Here is a 20017-nt window from a genome sequence, read left to right as displayed (position 1 = left end):
TGGGCCAACCAATTCTGTATCCAGACAGGCAAATTTCCCTGCATCCCATTCCTCCAAACTCTCTGATTGAGCCTACCATAAGGAATCTTAACAAATGCCTTACTGAAATCCATATACACCACGTTCACCACTCGACCTTCATCAACTTGTCTCATCTCATCCTCAAAGAATCAATAAGGATTGTGAGGCAAGACCCCCCCCTCATAAAGCCAAGCAGACTATCTTTAATCAAACTGTGTTTTTCCAAATAGTCATAAATCCTATCTCTCAGAATCCTTTCCAGTACCTTGCTTACCACAGATGTAAGACTGGCTGTTCTGTAATTCCCAGAAATTTCCCTATTCCTTTTCTTGAACAGAGGAACAGCATTCTCCTCCCTCCAATCATGCGGTACTACACCCGTGGAAAGTGAGTATGCAAAGATCTCACCAGAGGCGCAGCAATCTCATTCCTCACTCCCCCTGATAACCTTGGATATATCTGGTCCAGCCCTGGGGACCTATCTATCTTGATGCTTCCCAGAATTTCCACTTTCTCAATATCAAAAGCTGAAGATGTTTCCTGGAGACTGCTGGCAGTTTTACAAACACTGGCAACAGTGTGATTTTACGCATCAAAACAGTTCAGTTCTGACCTCTGAGGTGAAAGAGAGCTTTCTTATTTGAGGTAACGATTGTGTGATTTTTTTTAAATGATTCAGGTGAGGTTTGCTGTTGAGGTTGTGAAGACGACTTCTCTTTTCAGAAGTTGCTTATGAGGAGTTGCAGGGGGTGGCATTCATGGTGACTAACAGAGATTGAATATTTTCAAATATACCTCCTGTGGTAAATTACCTGAACAAATGAGTAACAATAAGATTACATATAATGCATATACAAGCTCCCTCCCTAGGTTCATTGACTACTTACTGCACATGAACTGCAGCAGTTCAAAAAGAAGCTCATCACCTTGTCAAGGGCACCCAGGGACCAGCAATAAATGCTGGGCCAGGCAGTGACGCAAGAGAAGTATAAAATAAATTACAATTTTAAAATGTATTTCCGAGTCCAGTCTCTTGGGATTAACACATTGTGTTTAACTAAACTTGACTAATCTCAGTATTTTTATTTACTTATTTAACTACAATTCACTCAAAATGCAGATAATCGTGACAATGGCATTTATGACAATTGTAAGATTCAAATCTATCAGATGTCTGGAGATATTGCATGGGAGGGGGTTGGTAGTAAGCACTTAATCTTCTCTTTTCCGCTTCTGTTCCTTATTTCAGGCACTACAGAGGTTGAAGGATGGCCAGGATGCTTTGGAAAGGGGATATTTACAGGCACGAGAAGAGCATCGTGGGCTCCAACTCAAGGATGCAAGCACCAACTCTTATATTGTTGGGGAATTTGATCCTAACAGGTAAATGTGCCAATTTCTGTTCAAAACCATTAAGGTAAATGTCACCTTAATACAGGATTTTATTTCTCAGCCCATAATATGTCTTCCTCATTCCTGATGAAGGGTTTATGCCCGAAACATCGATTCTCCTGTTCTTCAGATGCTGCCTGACCTGATGTGCTTTTCCAGCACCATCTCGACTCTGATCTACAGCATCTGCAGTTTTCACTTTCTCATAATATGTCAGAGGTTTAGAATATCCTTCCGTATTCTGAGCAGGAGCACAGAACAGTTATATCAGCTCATTTTCCTGATTTTGGGAGTCTGACCTGTAGCACCATTTAATGATATAATGCCCAAACTAACCTGTGGCTCTTGAGAGATACAAATTAAACTCTATGTTGCAATGGGATTTTGATTAGTGTGAATTTAATGCACAGAATGGTGACCAGCCATTTTTTTTTCATTTTTATGGCTATATTTGTCATTGAGGAAGTGGGATCTTGCAACGAAACAGTAATTGCAAACACTTTTCCAGTGCGTATCATTGCAGATACTGCATCCATATTAGTCTCCTGTCTGACTACCCTCAGTGTCATTGTACATCCATGTAGCAACAATAGAAATTCCAGGTATTGATCATAATCCCCTTATCTGGTTGCAATATAGCATTTAATAATAAGGTTTAGATGGCTGATAAAAATCATCTTTATTTGGTCCAAAGAAGAATGTTCCTTTGTCTGAAGTAGAAACTTTGGGGTAAAAGCTAATATTATACAGAAGGACTGTGTGATTACAGGACTGTAATTCACTGTAATTACACTGTAGATACACTGTAACTCTAAATGCAGCCCCAGAGCAACTAACAAGTCCATAATCTACGTGGAACATTAACTTTCAAAATGGCACAAAAGCAGTTATGATTGCGGCATTGGTGAATTTCTCGATAATGTTGAGTTGGTTCTGTTCCTAAAAGCCATGAATAGAGTTCCAGTAACTGAAGAACATGATTGTGCAAAATGTTAGGCGAAGTTCTGCACCCAGTTTTAGTTACAAGGTGAAGAGTTTAATATGGATGAAGGTAATTGCAAGAGATAGTTCCAAACTAATTGTCGATCAGTCTTGAAATAGTGATGTGAGATGATAGAAGACAAAATAAGTAAATAGGATATTTACAAATAAATAAATACAAGTTATGATAAGAAAAAGATATTAAGATATTTGTTTCCTTTGAAAAGAAGCCTAAGTAAGGTGTTCAATACTATTTAAATGGAGTTTTGACTGATATTCAACTTTGTAAAATGAGAACTCTTACTAAAAAAAGGCAGCCTGTTAGGAATTTTCATTGGATTAGTAAATGCATATTTTCAAATTGAACAATATTTCTATGATTATGTAACTACCCATATGTTTTCAATCTAACTAGCGCTTTTAAAGCATTTCAAGGCTTTGCAAAAGAGTTTGGGAATATATTCTTTGACAGGGCCATCAAGGCAAGTCTAATGAATCGATTCTTGTTGAGTTCCAGGCAGCATATTGTTCATTCTGACCTTTCAATCCTGTGCTGTCTACTCCTCTACCAACCTAGCATTAATAACTGTACAAGGAAAATAACCTTTAAAGAATTAGAACTGCAGTTTGGCAGAAAATCTTTCCAATCCATCAAATGTTCCCCAAACACAAGAATAGGATTTGTGAGATGTTTGTAAATGTGCTTTCACTTAGACACTGGAGATTTGCACATACTATGGTAAAATTTTAAAAATATATCAATACTTCAACAAGAGCTGTTAGATTCTATTTTTAAAAACTCTGGAATCTTCAATGGATACCTTTTGTTTCAACTGCAGCACATTCCAATTTGTTCAGCATAGATTAGTATGTAAATTGAGCACTAAGTGCAGTTTAATTTTTGTCTGGCTAAATATTGAGGCAATATTAGAGCTTCTGTTGCAAAAATGGTTCTCAAATTAATGCTGAAGGCAAACATTTCAAAGTGTAATATTCAATCAATTGTGGAACATATACTTTGCTTCCTAGGGAAGTGGAAGGGAACATTTTTCGGCTTGGAATGCACTTGGAGGATCTGAATGAACAGATTGGCCAGCATCCAGAGAACCACTCCTTGAACAACCATCGATCTGATATGCCCCTAACATCCAGCTCATGGGTAATACCCGTCCCCGCACTCCAGACTCCAATACCAACCCCGTTATCGATGGCTCAGACTCCAACACCAACCGAGCACAGGGCCGCAGACATGGTCCAGAATCCCAAACCTGAGGTAAGATTCATATCGGTACCCTAATGAGGTGAGGTGTTTGGCTTGTATTTCCATATTGAGTTGAAAGACTTTTATTCATTCCTTTCCACATAATGAACATCGAAGACTCTTGGCACAGCTCAGATTGCAATTAGTTATGCTCCCAATGTCTGAATCTCAAGTTGGAAGCATGTTCCTCAATGCAGTGTATTTCCATCCCTCTGCCCCTTGCTATCAATGACATTACTTTGAATTGTATAGCACATTCAACATAGAAAAGCAACCCAACACACAGGATAAGGAAAAGAAAATGAACATAGGGTCAAAGAAAGATATCCAGAAAGGTACCTAATGAAAGAGTTGGAGTTCAGAGAGGGCCTTGAAGAAGGAGAGAGAGCTGAACAAGAGGAGATGTTTTGGGAAGAAATTATGGAGTGTAGGGAATCTAAGTTCCCAGTGGTCAGAGGAATGGAGGGGAGAATGTGCAGCAAACCAAAGTTTGATAACTGTAGAATTAGTGGGCAGTTTTCTGTTGGGTAATGTTATTGGGAAAGAGAGACTCCAGCAGCATCGAAATGCAAGGATATGGATTTTAATTCTGAGAGTTTGTGAGACCAGAAGCAAATTACAGCTAATTAACAGTACGCTGATGGTCACATGGTTTTTTTTGGAGCAGACTAGGAGTTAAGTATCATTTTTCCATGAACTGAAGTGAAAAGATGCCGGAGGATCGCCAACTATCCAGGATTATTTGGCTGTGTATTTTTTAATCTATATTGTTGAGGATGATGTGAATGAGGATGAAGGAAGGTGAAATATCCAATATTTTGGAGCTAAAATGTTATTTGAAAATGTTTAGCCCATTCTATTTCATTCATTGTTAACTCTGCTGCCCGTTCCAGAACAAAAAGTGGACAGTGAAGAAGGTTACCTCCGAGTACAACAGGATGTTGACCAGATGGGCCAAGGGGCTGAGGAGTGGCAGATGGCGTTTAATTCCGATAAATGCGAGGTGCTGCATTTTGGAAAAGCAAATCTTAGCAAGACTTATACACTTAATGATAAGGTCTTAGGGAGTGTTGCTGAACAAAGAGACCTTGGAGTGCAGGTTCATAATTCCTTGAAAGTAGAGTCGCAGGTAGATAGGATAGTGAAGAAGGCATTTGGTATGCTTTCCTTTATTGGTCAGAGTATTGAGTATAGAAGTTGGGAGGTCATGCTGCAGCTGTACAGGACATTGGTTAGGCCACGTTTGGAATATTGCGTGCAATTCTGGTCTCCTTGCTATCGGCAGGATGCTGGGATAATTGAAAGAGTTCAGAAAAGATTTACAAGGATGTTGCCAGGGTTGGAGGATTTGAGCTACAGGGAGAGGCTGAACAGGCTGGGGCTGTTTTCCCTGGAGCGTCGGAGGCTGAAGGGTGACTTTATAAAGGTTTATAAAATCATGAGGGGCATGGATAGGATAAATAGACAAAGTCTTTTCCCTGGGGTGAGGGAGTCCAGAACTAGAGGGCATAGGTTTAGGGTGAGAGGGGCAAGATATAAAAGAGACCTAAGGGCAACCTTTTCACACAGAGGGTGGTATGGGTATGGAATGAACTGCCAGAGGTTGGTGCAATTACAGCATTTAAAAGACTATTGGATGTGTATATGAATAGGAAGGGTTTAGCCAAATGGTGGCAAATGGGACTAGATTAATTTGGGAAATCTGGCTGGTATGGACGAGTTGGATAGAAGAGTCTGATTCCGTGCTGTACATCTCTATGACTCTAATATAGCTTCCTCTGAGGAGATCTGTTCCAAAGTATTTGATATGTTAGTCTGTTGAACAATAAACAAAGATCTCGTTTGCATTCTCAGCTACATTCCAAGCACGAATTAAACAAAAACAGAAATTTTCTCGTTGACCTGGCCATCATTTATTCCTAAATCTATGGCTCATTTGTTCATTCATCTTACCGTTTGTGTGACATTGTTCTGCACAAACTAGTTGCAGTTTTGCCAAAATTACATTTCCAGAAGTACTTCATGTTGTGATGCCTTGGGAAATGTTCTTCAAGTGTGATAAATGCTCTGTAATTGTCTTTCCTATGGATTTTCTTAGCTGTTTTAAGATCCATTATATCACTGTCCAAAATCATCTAAACAACATGCTGTGTTGAATTGAGGAGTTTGAAGACTAATCTTCTTCTGTTTTCTGCAGAGCGTAGTTCCAAGAGCAGCACTCCAACATGGAACGGTGGATGTGGAGGTGAGCTCCGTGAGTGGAGAAAGTGAGGGTGGAGATGCCATTCCTGAAAGCCTGAAGCACAAGACAATGCAACTGAAGGATAATTTTGACCAACTGTTGGAACAGTGAGTACAGTTAAGATTATCTCGTTTCATTGCTTGATTAGTCTCTCCTTCCAGATCATGTCAATGTTCCAAATCATGGAACATCACACTGTCAACCCTCAGGAAATTCCAGCTAAGAATTCATGTCTCAACTGCATCCCTTTCTTCATAATGTAGTGATCAATCCTGGTGCAAACCCATATGCATCAAACGATTTATCTTTCTCATGTTAGTCAACCAACTGCCACAGCTCTGCTCCGGGTTCTGCTCCCAATGTCTGAGGGCCCTTGTGGAGCAATGCTAGTATCCCTGAGCAAAGGAAGCAGACATTTCCTGATCATAATACATTCGAATATCGAACCTTTCTAGTTGGTTCAAGTCCCACATATGTACCAACATTTCTGAGTAGCTCAATTAGAAAATATCTTCCCAGTTACCAGAGGAACTGACCAACAAGAGCATTTATATAACCTTAGATTGTCAACAACAGTTTTTTTTATATTTTGTTTTTCTGCTAAATAAATACCCAGAGATAATTCTCATCAAGCAGTTTCACAGTTCTCAAATGCTGGATTTCGAAATATGTGAAGGAGAGCTTGTCGAAGGAATGAATACAAAAACCATGCTGATTTCTCATGACTTATTTTTATTGTTTTGCTTGTATTTCTTTTTCAATAATTCAGTCTTTCAGATCAGAAGACTCCTAATCTGCATATTAGCAGAAAATACAGATTCACAGAATCTTATTTTGTGAAGTTACCAAGAGCTGAATCCTACCAGATGTCGGCTAAGTGTCATTTTGTCATGTTTCATGGACGGTTCCTCTCTGCAAGATCTAGCAAGTTTTCCTGGGCTGTAGTCTGCATTAACTCGGGGCCACACACACCTACGGCATCCGGCTGGTTCAGTGCTAGCCCAGTTCTCCCACGCACCAGAAACAGAAGTATTTACTGCTGCTGGGATATCCCAGAATTCCTAGCAGTCACACCATATTTAAAAGCCCTTTGTACACGTGGTCAAGTGGTTGGCAGCCCAGAGCTGCCTGGCATTGATCGGTACATTGGCTCCAAACAGGGCAGACATCTTGGAGTGCAGTTACTAGCGGTGTTCCGCAAGGATCTGTTTTGGGACCATTGCTGTTTGTTATTTTTATAAATGACCTGGAGGAGGGGCTAGAAGGTTGGGTGAGCAAGTTTGCGGATGATATGAAAGTCAGTGGAGTTGTTGACAGTGAGGAAGGATGTGGCAGGTTACAGCGGGACATAGATAAGCTGCAGAGCTGGGCAGAAAGGTGGCAAATGGAGTTCAATGTGGGTAAGTGTGAGGTGATTCACTTTGGTTTGAGTAACAAAAAGATGGGGTACTGGGCTAATGGTTGGATACTTGGTAGTGTGGATGAGCTGAGGGATCTTGGTGTCCATGTACACAGATCTCTGAAAGTTGCCACCCAGGTAAATAGTGTGGTGAAGAAGGCAAATGGCGTACTGGCTTTTATTGGTAGAGGAATTGAGTTCCGGAGTCCTGAGGTCATGTTGCAGTTGTATAAGACTCTGGTGCGGCCGCATCTGGAGTATTGTGTGCAGTTTTGGTCACCGTACTATAGGAAGGATGTGGAGGCACTGGAACGGGTGCAGAGGAGGTTTACCAGGATGTTGCCTGGTATGGTAGGAAGATCGTATGAGGAAAGGCTGAGGCACTTGGGGCTGTTTTCATTGGAGAAAAGAAGGTTTAGGGGTGACTTGATAGAGGTGTACAAGATGATTAGGGGGTTAGATAGGGTTGACCATGAGAACCTTTTTCCACATATGGAGTCAGCTATTACGAGGGGGCATAGCTTTAAATTAAGGGGTGGTAGGTATAGGACAGATGTTAGGGGTAGATTCTTTACTCAGCGAGTCGTGAGTTCATGGAATGCCCTGCCAGTAGCAGTGGTGGAGTCTCCCTCTTTATGGTCATTTAAACGGGCATTGGATAGGCATATGGAGGATAGTGGGCTAGTGTAGGTTAGGTGGGCTTGGATCGGCACAACATCGAGGGCCGAAGGGCCTGTACTGCGCTGTATTTTTCTATGTTCTATGTTCTAAAGAGAGACTGGCACCATGTTTCGTGGACAAAGTCTTGGAGGTCCAGGGGGGGATGTGGTGATACAGTGGAAGGCTGTCCTCTTTCACCTGGCACTGACAGAGGAGGCCACAGCACCATACCCTGCCAGCTTGATCTGAGGTGCCACTCAGGTCAGTGCAATGTCAACCATGCAGCAGTGCTGCGTGGAGGTCATTGAACCACCCTGTCTCTGCCAGGATATGTGCCACCATCTCCTCTCTGCTACCTCACACTCACACTGACTGCACCCACCTCTCACCAAGACTCTACCACCCTAACTATTGCACACTGCTTCCTCCCTCACTCACTGTCATCCATCCCAACGTCTCATCCATCTCCCTGCATATGCACTGCCTACTCACTCACTCGGGATGCTTCACCCACTTTTCCCCGTCTGCACCTTCACAAACAGTGGGTTCATCCACTCCCATCTCACTCAGTTTCCTCTTTTCCTCTCATTCCAGGAGAGGACGTCCTATCAGAGGGCCGAAATTGTCAGGATGAGGTAGGTGGGGGAGCTCCTTCCTGTCCCCCTATGAAGAGAGGATCTTGACCATCGCTGGTCGGAACTAGGAAGGCTCCCATGGAGACCCAGAAACATCAGTGTCTTGGCAACTGAGTAAGAAGCCTTGTCCACCTCTGTGCCACTCTCCCATCACCCCACTGGGTGTGTATTCCTAATGGGCTACTTGTTCATGATACATTTTCTCCTGCTAGTATGAGTGGCATTTCCACAGTCTCCAGAGGAGAGGGTGGCACTGCTAGACATGGTTTCCTCCATGCCTGAGGAAGGAAGTCTGGATATCTCTGGGGGCCAAGACTGCCTCCTGCATTCACACCTCAACCACCCCCAGCAGCCTAAAAGGGGACACCTCGAGGTATAAGGTACTGAGATTAGAGTCGGGCACATGCTGGTGTCTGCAGCTGGCAGAGAGGACTGGCATTGACCAGCAACTTGCTCCAGCCGAGACAGGAGAGGACTGCTGTGGTGTCAGCCATTAGTGATTATGTGTGAATTCCCCACACATTGACCCAGGAGCAGCAGGCACCTTCGTGGGGGGTGCATTGACCACCTGGCACATTGGCTGCAACGGAGCAGTTGGGATCCTGTTGCCTCAGCCCTGCATTCAGTGTCTGCCGTGGAGAGCCAGCTCCACCTGGTCTGAGGGACTGCCGGAATACAGACGGACCTGTATTCCATTGCTCTAGCACCAGCAGCAAGGCAACAACACGACAGTGGAACTTGAGCTCATTCCAGCTGGCCCTTCCTCATAAGGAGACAGGGCATCGAGCCAGAGGGGGAACCACATTCAGCTCTGCCTGTGGTCAAAGGTACATGGGGGCCAGGACCTGGGCTGCACCCAGGAGGTTAATGCCAAGGGTTCATTTGGTACATAGTGCTGGTAGGTATCACCATTTCAACAATGTTATATTGCCTCAAATTGAAGCCCCTTCCCTCTCAACAAAATACTTCCCTGCCCACTCAGTTGTGCTCACAGCCATTATCATCTCCATTACAAGCGTGTTATTTCCAACATGGTGGGATGACAGCACTCTTTTTGGTGAATCTCAGGCTCAACCCTTTACTCTTGGTGACACTTCAAATGTGCATATTTCCTGCTTGGCTGCCCTCCCCATTAACCCCTTAGGCTCTGAACTTGCCCAAATCCGCACCCAACCCACCGATCTAAACCTTCATCTTCCCACTTTAACTCCCACACCCCCCCCCAGGCCCAGGCGTATCGAATGTAGATGTGCCCCCATACACTGCTAATCAGTCCAGGAACCTTACCACCTCTTCTGCTGTATTACCCAAAAGGGAAGAATTTAAGTGAGAATATATTTTAAGAAAAGAATTAGAACTTTTCATTTGTGCCTAATATTTTCAAAACAAACACTTTATATTGATTGGATAATTTTAAAAATATTATGTTAGAGATTGGTATTCTTGAAGTATCTTTACCATTCTAAGCCACTTAAAGTAGTGACCTGTCGAGTCGCTGTAGTATGTTGTGGAGATTGTAGGTACAGATGCTGGTTGTAATTTTCTATGTATGTTTGTTCATGTAATGTATAACACAGATGGACATGTTCTGTTAAGTCAGATATTTTGAAGGTGACTTGTACCACTATTGTTGACAAGATTGTAACATCACAGACTTCAGTCCATTGTCTGTCTGGATTCTGGGAGAACTATTATTACTGCATTCTTACCAACACTTCGTCTATACTGACTCCATTACAGAGTTTGACTGAACGCGGATACTCATAAATTGTGATGTTGTGTCTTGTCTGGACTGGAATCTTTGCCGTAGCACAACAGATACCAAGTTACATAAGAAAACGGTCAACCCCTGGTGCTCAGATAAAATTCACTCACTTGTGCTTTCCTGCTGTTCAATGTTCTGAGCCTGTAAATTCAATTTGAGGCTTTCGCAATTTTGTCCTCCCCACTTCTCCCCATAAACAAAGTGTTTGCTTCCTGCTTTCCAGATATAAAAACGTCAAGGATTTACCTCTGTCGCTCGGTCTTGAGAGGACGAGGGAAATCCCTGAGACTCCTCAGTCACCTCCGACTGCACATGCTCAGGAGATTAGAATGGTAGACCTAATCCAAGATGGAGGGATAAAGACTCCTAAAGACCACCTGGACAAATGCAGCAGTAAAACATCAGAACCGTGAGTAGGAGCCATTTTGAATAGGTTAATACCCACACTTTTTTATTCAGAAATACTCTTACACACACCTGAATCACTCATAGTATTTCTTATCACCCGTTAACCACCCCAGCTAATCACCCATGATTTGAATGGAATAATTTACGTTTAAAACCCATTCCAGTCAATGAAGACCATCATAGGTGAGGGAGAAGGATAGGGGGATAAATCAGAAAGGAGTTGGAGGGGGGAGATAAAGCACTCCAACCACCCCCCACCACCCCACCCTGTGGTATCCATCACCCTCTGAAGGCAGCGAAAGCAATTAGCCACTTCTTCACAACAACCATTTTCTTGGAACTTGATGCAACAACTGTCCTGTTTAATACAGCGCCTTTAATATTGAGTGTTTTATATCTCATTGTTGTTGATTTTTCCTAAGCTTCAATCGGATAGTGATGTTTTCTTCATTTACAAAAGGAACAAAGCAATAAAATGGGAAACCACACTCGGTGATGCTTTTAAGGATGGCTATGGGCCAGTACTGGAACCAGAGGAGTTGTTACCCACAGAAAGCAAAACCGGACTACGCAGCAGATCTCCCACCTCGAAGGGAATGCCCCTTTCGGAAAAGAAGGACCTTTTGTCTCAAAAAGGTCTAAGTTATGTGGACGGAATTGCTTCTCCTGAGAACATCTCTCGCAAAGCTCTGCACCAAACCACATTAATCCCTCTGGAGGTAACTGCAACCACTTACAAAGGTTTGGTTATTTGGGGAAGGGAAAATGGATTTGACACCAAATCTTCAGCCATTAGATATTTGTAAGCACAGGGATAATAAAATAGGTAGCCATGGCCAGTCAAGAGTTAAAACATAAGAAACACGAGTCACCCGCCAAAACATGAAAACACACAGCAGGGCTCTGAATAGACAACAAACAGGCTTCCACTTCAGGTATAGGTGTTATCCAAACGCCATTTCCATATAGACCTGTGTTTTACATTTTCTATCAATGACTGTTTCTGGCAACTGGGAAAGTCAGAGTTACTTGCCTAGCCTCAAAGTTGAGATTTAATGTTTGTTGCTACAAGGTAAAATAGCACAGTGCATGGGTCTACAGAGGTTTCTCAATGTCCAGACAATAAGTACCGCGCATAGATGAGCAAGTCATTAGTGACGTAAAACCATTTTGAAAACCTCAGACTGTATTTCAATAAACACTTTCCTTTTATTTATTGACTGAGTTCCAAGCCAGCATCTTGTTTCTGGGTAATATTGGTTGCTCATTCGGTTTCACAAAGGGATACAGTTTACAGTGCTGATGGTGTTAGATTTTGCCTCCGTTTACATGGTGCCCTCCAGTGGCCATTTTGCATGAGCCCATCAGCAGCCGCAATTGAAAATCAACCCAAACACTCAGGGGACGTTCTGCTCCATGCCCAACATTGCCATGTGCAGAAATTGCGATACACACTAAAGGAACAGTGGTACTGTCCATATCCCAGTATTGAGCTGGGAGCTGTTTGAAATTTCTATCACGGAGTAACTGCAAGGCAAACTCTGAAGTCTGCCACGCATCCACTGTCTTCCACACTTCATGGGGAAACACTTAACATGAGAAAGGATCAAACGGTCTTTGAATTCTGCTTTGAATTAGATACTGAAAGTTGGAGAGCGGTGAATGGTTTTTGGCTGTGCATTTATTTTCTAATCAACCTGTTCAGAGTCATAGAGGTCCATAGCAAAGAGAAAGGCCCTTTGACCCATCAAGCCTATGCCAGTCAAAACCAAGGACCTAATTATTCCCATCACATATTCCAGCACATGGTCATAGCTCTGTTCTGAGGCATTATGAAACACCTCTGGTGCAGGTAGGATTCGAACAATGGTTTCCTGGCTCAAAGATAGGGATACTACAACTACAGTATAAGATCCCTACTATACATGATCTATATATTACCTTGGTACACCATCAGTGGGTGGTTTAAGTCAGATAGTAATTTTAATCAGGTTGCGGAGACCGGTTTCAGTGTGTGAGTGGCCAATATTTAGTTTTGATTTGGAAGAAATCTGAAATTCATCTGCACTCCCAAGCTTGCACCCTTTTCCTCCACCAGCTATTCCTATGGGTCAGGAACACCTAGCATAATGCTCCTGCTGAGACCAAGTTAGTCATTTTGAAGTGGGGGCTGAAAGCCATTTTGGTGTGGAGCCGCGGGCTTTTGGAAGTCTCTGAAAAGTACATGAGGTTTGATGATCACTTCAGGGCCTACTCCCACGCGGGCCACAATTGTTTTAGGTCCAGCTGCATCGAGGAAGAGTTGATTCACACACTGGATCACTGGTGGGAGCAGGCTGAGAGGACAAGGTGAATCCATCGATCTGTGCACAACCAAGAGACTGGGAGTAAGGCAGAGAGGTGGCTCCTGAGAACCAACCCACTACCCTTGCTTTCAACCCCCTTCGACTGCCTCCCCTCACCCCTTTACCTTAGGGAGATGGTGCCACAATGGTACTGTCACTGCACTATGCATCCAGAGACGGTCTACTGCCCTGGCACGGAAGTTCAAATCTCATCATGGTGGCTGGTGGAATTTAAAGTCAATTAACTAATACATTGGGAATATGAAGCTAATGGCATTACTGGTGGCTGTGAGGAATATCATCAATTGTTGTAAAAAGCACTTCGCTGTTGTCCTTTCCAGAAAGAAATCTGTTCCCCTTATCTAGTGTGGCCTATATGTGACCGCAGATTTGCAACAATGTTGTTAACAGTTGACTACTCTCTTAAAAAGCTAACAGTCAAGGGCAGTTAAGAATGAGCAGCAAATGCCAGCCTTGCCAGTGAGACCCACATTGCATGACATAAATAAAAATCCTTACTTCCCCTTCCCCTAAACAGCAGCTACCTTTTCCGTGGATGATCCTCTATCCTAGGAGTGCAGGAGCTGTTGTATCAGCAGCAAATATGGCCGCCACCTTAGCAATGCTAAGTTCTGAGGCTGCCAGTCATTGGCCAACCCAGCAGCCCCAGCTTCGTCATTCCATCATTAATACGAGTCAAAATCAGACCGGCAACTACTGATCCGGCTTTTGCCCGAAACGTCGATTTCGCTGCTCGTTGGATGCTGCCTGAACTGCTGTGCTCTTCCAGCACCACTAATCCAGTATTAGGAAATCCAGTCAGCTTTCACATCCTGAACAAAGGTTTGCATGTTCATATTCATTTGGGGGAGGTTGGCTTTGCTGACTGGGCCCAAATTTATTGTCAATCTCTACTTGCCCTGGAGACAGCAGGAGAGAGCTGCCTTCCTGAATCACTGGGGTTTGTTTGGTGAAGCTGCATGCACCATGATGTTAGAGAAGTTGGCAAAGATGCTAAGGAGACGAGAAGGAAGGGCAAAAAAAGCTGAGCATTGAGTATGTTTCGAAAAGGGATTGATGTCAAAAAGACAAAGTAAAGGACAGCCTACCAACAAGGTGGACAATATAAAGGCACCACTAGAGATATATAGGTATGATCTAATTGCCATTACAGAAGTATGCCTGCATGGTGATCAGGACTTGCAATGTTTCAAGGATATTTGTTGGTAAAGAAGGACAGGCAAAGAGGAAAAGGACAGGGGGTTGCACTGTTAAGTGACGGGTTCGGTCTATTAGTAAGAGAGGATCTCCGATCAGAAGAAGAATGTGTGGATACTAAACAAAAAACCCAAAGAACTGTGGGTGCTGGAAATCGGAAACACCAACAGAGATTACTGGAAAAACTCAGCAGGTCTGGCAGCATCTATGGAGAGAAAGTAGAGTTAATGTTTCAGGTCCAGTGACCTTTCTTCAGACTGGACCTGAAACGTTAACTCTAACAAAACTAATGAAATATTTGGAAGATGTTACTGAAAAATTTAGTAAAATTGATAAAGGATGGGTATGGTCTACTTAGATTTTCAGAAGGTTCTCCCACAAGTGGCTAGTTAAAAAGATTAAAGCAGAAAGGATAGGAAGTAATGTACTGGCATTTAAGATTGCTATAGCAAACAAAAACAGGCGGAATAAATGGGTTAATCTCATGTCGGATAGCTGTAACTTGTGAGGAGCCATATGGATCAGTGCTTGGGCCCCAGATGTTTACAATATATATTGACAATTCGGATCAAATGGAATATTTCCACATTTGCAGGTGTGACATGGCTAAATGGGAATGTGTGTTTTGAGATAGATGTGAAGCAGCTTCAGGAGGGTTTGGACAGAGGGAATGGGCAAGAACAAGGCAAGGGGAACAAAATGTGGAAGAATGTGAGGTTATCCAGTTTGGTCAGAGATACAGGTGTACAGTGCATTTCATAAATGGTAAGAGGTTGGAGAGTGCAAAGATGTACAAAGGGTCATAGGTGTCCTTATTAATAAGTCACCGAAGGCAGACATGCATATACAGCAAGTTGTGTGGATGGGTAAGGGAATGTTAGCCTTTAGTACAAGAGGATTTGAGTACAGCAATAATGACAATGTGCAGAATTAATACATTGTGTTGGCCATGCACACAGAGAGGTCTACAAAATGGAACTCCTACCACCCTTCAATGTTACCTGCGTTAAACAAGATAGCTCCATTGGAGAAGATACCCTGACATCTTTAACAGAACTAGTTAATCAAGATGGACCAGAAGAGACTGAACTTGTCTCCAACATTAGACATTCTATTTGACTTTGTGCTTGATAGAGGTCTGGTTATCATGGCTGAAGAACCAGATAATACAGCCTAAAATGATTAAACTATGTGGCAAAGATGGAATCACACACGGAAGCATAAGGAGTGCTATTCGTTATACTATAGCACAACACACAGAAGAGAGTTGAAAATGTATACATTGTCCACAATGATCCAACTTCCCTTTTAGGTCTGCATGCACTTCTCAAACCAACTTCATCAGAAGAGCTGGAGGAGATTGACTACGTCCAAGAGTACAATTGATCTGGAGATGAATGGCTGTCCAAACACTGGTCCAGGAACTAGTCATTATTCACCAACCAATCAAGGGCTAACCAGGAGATAACTTCATTGGGCCTCTCAGGCTCATGGCAGAACCCAACAGGAGAAACAAACAAGTGAGGTCACTTGTATTAACATAAAAGAGCTGTTTAACACTATCAACATAGAGGACATCACAGATCTCATCGGAAAGGTGAAAATGTCAATGCTTTGTCTTCTAAAACAGCACGGTCAATGCCAGTGACAGAGAGGGCCATTTGACTAGCAATCCTTCATTGGCATGACTGAGAGTACATTAGCTACCATAATGGGCAACTGAAGTAACAGAGCAGCTTTCTTCCATGGTGGACAAGATTCAAGTTTCCCAGCTAATGTTGTCAGGCAACTACCTGAGTCAGATAAGATAATGGACCAAAATGGTCCTGTTAAAATAATGCACCAAAAGCAATATCTACAAAGAACAACATCCTCTGCAATGGATATCCCAGGAGTAAAAAATCCTTCAGCCTAGAAGTGATCCACAGATCAGAATCAGGGTTAACAGTCCTCAAGCAAGAGATTGACCAAGCGACTATGTCTGAAGAGAGTGTATTCTGAGGGAGGTGTAACATGTCCGAACCACCTGTATTTATGAAGTCAGAGACGTGGGGGTGCAGTTGAGGTGGTAATGGTAAACATAATATAGTTGTAAACATTGTTGGATAAGGGTTAACCATGGGGGATGGGGGGGACAGCTTTCAGAGAGATGGTGTATAAGGGATTCATGCAACAAGCATTCTTGTTATCTAACAAATATCTCTTGTGTAGATATTCTACAGTGGTATAACCTCCACTACTAATCACTCCAAAGCAAACAAATAGGAGAGTTGGGGACTGAACTATCTCAAAGAACTTGTTTCAGTAGGTTAGAATACAATAGACGACAAATTCCACAAGGTACCAGAACTGGTCATCAGGAAAAATATCACATGGAGCACTTGAATGATGACACACCCCAGCCTCTTTAGTATGTGCACCTCTATTATTCAGTCCCATAGCACATTATATTTTAGCTTGTTGTTGACACGAGAATAAATGTTACGCTGTGTGTCTTCAGAATAACCCTGATCAAAATCTGCCCTAACAATAACAATAATTTGATATGCATTTGCACCTCAGTGACTCATTAGCATTGCAGATTATATCTGCTTTAAAAATCACTAACTGGCTATTAACTGAACCATCTTTAGTTCAGTCTTGTCCTGATATTAATTCAGTGATGAAGTGTTTTATATACAGTCCCAATATTTAGTAAACCAGGTACTAGAGAGCTGAAAATATGATTATGCCTTAAATCCTCTTAGAAATTCTTATGATAGCCTTCTACTGAATCTACCAATGAATCAACATTATGATTCAAAAATAAGACAATTTAAATACTGCAGTGGATTAGTTCCAAGAGGATTTCTGTCAGCAGATTTATGTATCGAGAGTCATTGCTGCCTGGGATTTACTGAAAGGAGTGTGAGTAATACAGAGCGTCAAACTCCAATTTCAAAGTGTTTAATTGGTCAGTTCTTTTCATTTAGCATTTTAAAAATTAATTGTTTCAGTAATTCCCAGTTGTCAGCAGCTTCCCATCTGCTGTGAGCTCCTGTAACTTCAGAAAGCTACACCAGATGGCAGAAGAGATGCTGCAGGCCCACTGCCTCAACCCTCTGATCCCATTGTACGTCATCAGCATTTATTCATGCTGACAATTTATCGCCTGTTGCAACAATACACCTGATTAAAGGAGTGAAGGTGAAGGAACAACAACCTCTCTCTGTCTCCAGTGGAATTATTTTAAGCTGGTTCATTGCAATTTGTGTAATTTGTATGGGATAGCAAAAACATTTATAGGTGAGACAGCTGAATTTTCACAAGAAATTCGAAGTTCTGACCAACATGAATATGGGTTAGAAAGTGACTGCGAATTAACTTTAGACACCAGTCACAGATTTCAAAATTTGAAAGTTTCCAAAGATGACGCTTTTCACATTAAGCTCTATACAGAGACGCCAGTCGAAAAGTGTGGTACTGGAAAAGCACAGCTGATCAGGTAGCATCCGAGGAGCAAGAGAATCGACATTTTGGACATAAGCCCTTCATCAGGAGAAATATGGGAAGAGGCTGAAGAGAAACATAAATGCCAGCATGGGCTGTTAGGGCTGAACGGCCTGTTTCTGAGCCACACATCCTGCAAACTTCAGTGTAATAAGTGATTTTGAGAAGGAGAAAGCAAAATGGAACAAAGTCACAATCGTCCTACCAGCATTACCCAGCAGTTCGGGGAGCATCTGTGGAGAGAAAGCAGAGTTAATGTTTTATGTCCAGTGATCCTTGTTCAGAGCTAGTTGTAGCTAGGAAAAGGTTGCTATGTGTGCTGGGGCAAGGAGGAAGTGAGAAGGTGGAGATGGAGCCCAGAGAAAGAGAACAGCAGTTGGGTAGGAAAAGAAATGGGTAAAGAACAATTTAGGGGAACCAATAGCTGCTAATGGGGACCATTAGAGGTTGACAATGGGGTGATTGTACTAGGAGCCCATGTGATGACAAGGCCTGATGTGTGGGTCTTGGGATAAGGACATGGACAAAGGTGCTCAGGTTCTAAACTTGATATTGAGTCCTGAAGGCTGGAGGGTCGCCAAGTGGGAAATAAGGTGTTGTTTTTCCAGCTTGCGCTGAGCCTTGCAGGAGCACTGCAACAAGCCTGAGACAGAGATGTTGGCCAGGGAACAGGGATGGGGTGTTGGAGTAGCAGGCAACAGGAAGCTTGATCATATTTGCAGATGTAACATAAGTGATCCGCAGGAGAGCGTTCAGTTTGCGTTTTGTCTCCCCAGTGGAAAGGAGACCACATTGTGATGAGAGAGGGAAGTATAATCGATAATATCACCGATTTACTGGAGAAGGAGTTGTGGGTGGGGGCTGGTATAGGAATGGAACAAGGAGTATTCCACACACCCCATGAAGAGACAGGAATAGCTGGTGCCTATTCGGGTGCTCAGGGTCATCCATCTGACCTGAAGAAAGTGAGAGGAATTAAAGAGAAGTTGTTCAGGGTGAGGGCAAGCTTGGCCAGGAAGTGGAGGGTGGTGGTCGATGGGGATGGTTCAGGTATTTATTTCCAGGAAGAAGTGAAGAGCCCGGAGACCATCCTGTGGGGGTGGGAATGGTTATGGAAAGGAATTGCAGATCCATGGTAAAGAGGAGGTGGCTGGAGCCTGTGAACCAGAAAGTCTGAAACTGATGTAAAGCATCAGATGAATCATGGATGTAAGTGGGAAGGGACTGGACAAAGAGAAAAAAATCGATTTTGAGACCGGAAGAGATGAGTTTTGTGGAGTAGGCAGAAATAATGGGTCTGCCTGTGCAGTCCTGTTTGTGGATTTTGGGAAGGAGATAGAAGTGTGCTGTGTGGGGTTGGGAGACTGAGAGTTTGGAGGCAGTGGGTAGGAAATGACCAGATGAAATGAGATTAGTGACAGTCGTGGCTATCCTTGTTTTCATTTCTGCATCCACTATAAACCCACTAACTCTCATAGTTACCATAATTGTATACATCCTGCTTCCTGTAAAGACTCTATTCCATTCTCCCAGTTCCTCTATCTCCATCACATCTATTCTGATTATCCCAACTTCAACAAAGAGGCCTCTAAAATGTCCACCTTCTTCCTCAGCTGAGGATTCCTCACTACCATGGCTGACAGGGCCCTCGGCCGAGTCCAATCCAGCTCCCACACTTCGGCCCTCACCCCCTCTCTTCCCTCCCACAATACTGATAGGGTCACCCTTGTTTTCACCGACCATCCCACCTGCATCCACATCCAGTCAATCATTACCCACCATTTCCAGTGGAATCCACGACCAGACCCATATTCCCCTCCCCTCCCTTGTCATCCTTGTGCAGGGAACATTCACTCCAGAACACCCTGGTCCACTTTTCCTCCACTTCCAACACCTCCCCCACAACCCTACAGCACCTTCCCCTGCAACCGCAGAAGGTGTACCACCTACCCATTTACTCCGTCTTCAGTATCCAAAGGCCCAAACACACCTTCCAGGTGAAGCACTACTTTACCTGCATGACGCTCAATCTAGTCTACTACATTCACTGCTCACGTGTCACCTCTGCACTGGGGACACAAAGTGAAGACTGGGCAACCACTTTGCTACATTCTGCCCACAACAATAACTCTGAGCTTCTTGATGCCTGCCTTTTGAGTACACCACCATGTTCCTTGGCCACCATCTCTGTGCCCGACTTG

The 20017-nt window shown here is 43.1% G+C and overlaps 1 protein-coding gene across 15 annotated transcripts in view; it reads left to right on the top strand.

Annotated features, from left to right (window-relative positions):
* akna (AT-hook transcription factor) overlaps positions 1-20017 on the top strand; it is a 214557-nt gene that overhangs the window by 153765 nt on the left and 40775 nt on the right. For all 15 annotated transcript variants that reach the window (XM_072565557.1, XM_072565558.1, XM_072565566.1 and 12 more), the window contains 5 exons: positions 1271-1404; positions 3424-3667; positions 5853-6004; positions 10580-10765; positions 11225-11483. In XM_072565557.1, the coding sequence (XP_072421658.1) occupies positions 1271-1404; positions 3424-3667; positions 5853-6004; positions 10580-10765; positions 11225-11483 (975 nt within the window). The remainder of the gene's footprint in view (positions 1-1270; positions 1405-3423; positions 3668-5852; positions 6005-10579; positions 10766-11224; positions 11484-20017) is intronic.

This window comes from Chiloscyllium punctatum, chromosome 49 (assembly GCF_047496795.1).
Source record: "Chiloscyllium punctatum isolate Juve2018m chromosome 49, sChiPun1.3, whole genome shotgun sequence".
Classification (NCBI taxonomy): domain Eukaryota; kingdom Metazoa; phylum Chordata; class Chondrichthyes; order Orectolobiformes; family Hemiscylliidae; genus Chiloscyllium; species Chiloscyllium punctatum.
The sequence above is the reverse complement of the archived record's forward strand: the minus strand, read 5'-3'. Positions and strand labels throughout refer to the sequence as shown.